General features: G+C 34.1%; 1 protein-coding gene across 1 annotated transcript; it reads right to left on the minus strand.

The window, feature by feature from the left end:
- Positions 1–277: 277 nt before the first annotated feature.
- Positions 278–1,332, minus strand: LOC107454581 (V-type proton ATPase 16 kDa proteolipid subunit c-like). The gene has a single exon (XM_043052783.2). The coding sequence runs from the start codon at positions 1,243–1,245 to the stop codon at positions 766–768; it is 480 nt and encodes a 159-aa protein (XP_042908717.1). The 5' UTR covers positions 1,246–1,332; the 3' UTR covers positions 278–765.
- Between the last annotated feature and the right edge of the window lie 107 nt (positions 1,333–1,439).

A 1,439-nucleotide genomic window follows, 5' to 3' on the forward strand; every position in this document is an offset into this window, starting at 1 on the left:
ATTTTTTCTACTTCCATTAGTAGAGTGAATAATTCAACGTAGCACTTTTTATTAAAATGCTGTGGTACGTTTATTTGCAGTAACTACGTTTTTTTTGCCTACGTTTTTTTTCATACTTATTTCCACTGTCCAAATTTCGCCATAGTCATAAGAAATGTGACGATAAAAACTTTCGTTCCGCATCCATTCCGGAGAGCTGTAAAAAACGGCACAACTATTATTGATGCAAGAGAAGCTTAATTAATTGTGGTAAAAGGTACTACCAGTATTGTGGTAATTGATGCTGTGGTGATAGGTACCGACTATAAAATATAGGTGCCTGATATAGGTACCTATTGTTACTGCGTTGATATTTTTTACTATCTCCTTAAATGGATAATTTACAAACTTTTTATCAAGAAATAACAGTACAGCATACATAAACATAATATCAATTGATAATGCAGACTTTTGTGTTTCCAATAAATAATAAATTTGTATGCATTATTAAGAAAACGACTAACCCCCTCTAAGTAATTACTGCATATTATATGCTTTTAATAAAGTTACATGTTGAATTATAACGGCTGTATAGCTATTATAATTCCTAACACATTAAAAAAAGGGTGAGCATGACAATTGTTTTTCACCGTGCTGGTTTTTTATCTGATACTTCGTAAATAGCATAAGCGAATATGCAGTATCAAATTAATAATGTTTGAGTATCAACTTCTTGTATTATTCAAAACTCATCCATTTAGTTAGGCTAATCTCTAGGTAAGAGTTTCAGCCCTTAGTGGTAAGTATAAGTGCCACAATTAGTCCGTATAGCCCCAAAACTTCAGCGAAGATAAGGATAAGAATCATTCCTACAAAAAGTTTCGCTTGTTGTGCTGTTCCTCGAACACCAGCGTCTCCTACTATACCTATTGCAAATCCAGCTGCCAATCCACTGAAGCCTACAGATAAACCTGCGCCAAAGTGCAAGAATCCTTTATACAATGTATATCCTTCTTTTGGTGATTTTATGTTGTTGGCGATGAGTACAGCTACCACAAGACCATAAATAGCAATGATTCCTGCCATTACTACGGGGATAATAGATTTCATTATCAGTTCTGGTTTCCTAATGGCCATTGCTGATATGCCAATTCCTGATTTTGCTGTTCCATAGGCAGCTCCAAGTGCTGTGAATGTTGCAGCTGATGCACTTCCCATAACGCCAAAAAAAGCAGAATATTCAACTATTTCCTCGTTTTGAGCCATTTTTTTTTAATAAATTGTATAAAATTAAACTTTATTGCATTTAAAACGATCCAACAAAAGTGGCTTAATTTGGTAAAAACAATGGAAACTTTACCTTATTTTCTTTTTAACTATAACACACTTCGTCTGTGTGGTTTTCCACACAAGTTTTATCGTGCTTATGCGAACTACAAAAAGCTGTGCGAGAACTATGA

Source organism: Parasteatoda tepidariorum, chromosome 5 (assembly GCF_043381705.1).
Source record: "Parasteatoda tepidariorum isolate YZ-2023 chromosome 5, CAS_Ptep_4.0, whole genome shotgun sequence".
Taxonomy (NCBI): domain Eukaryota; kingdom Metazoa; phylum Arthropoda; class Arachnida; order Araneae; family Theridiidae; genus Parasteatoda; species Parasteatoda tepidariorum.

Coding starts and splice junctions, on each gene's coding strand:
- LOC107454581 (XM_043052783.2), bottom strand. CDS start 1,245: ATGGCTCAAAACGAGGAAATAGTTGAATATTCTGCTTTTTTTGGCGTT.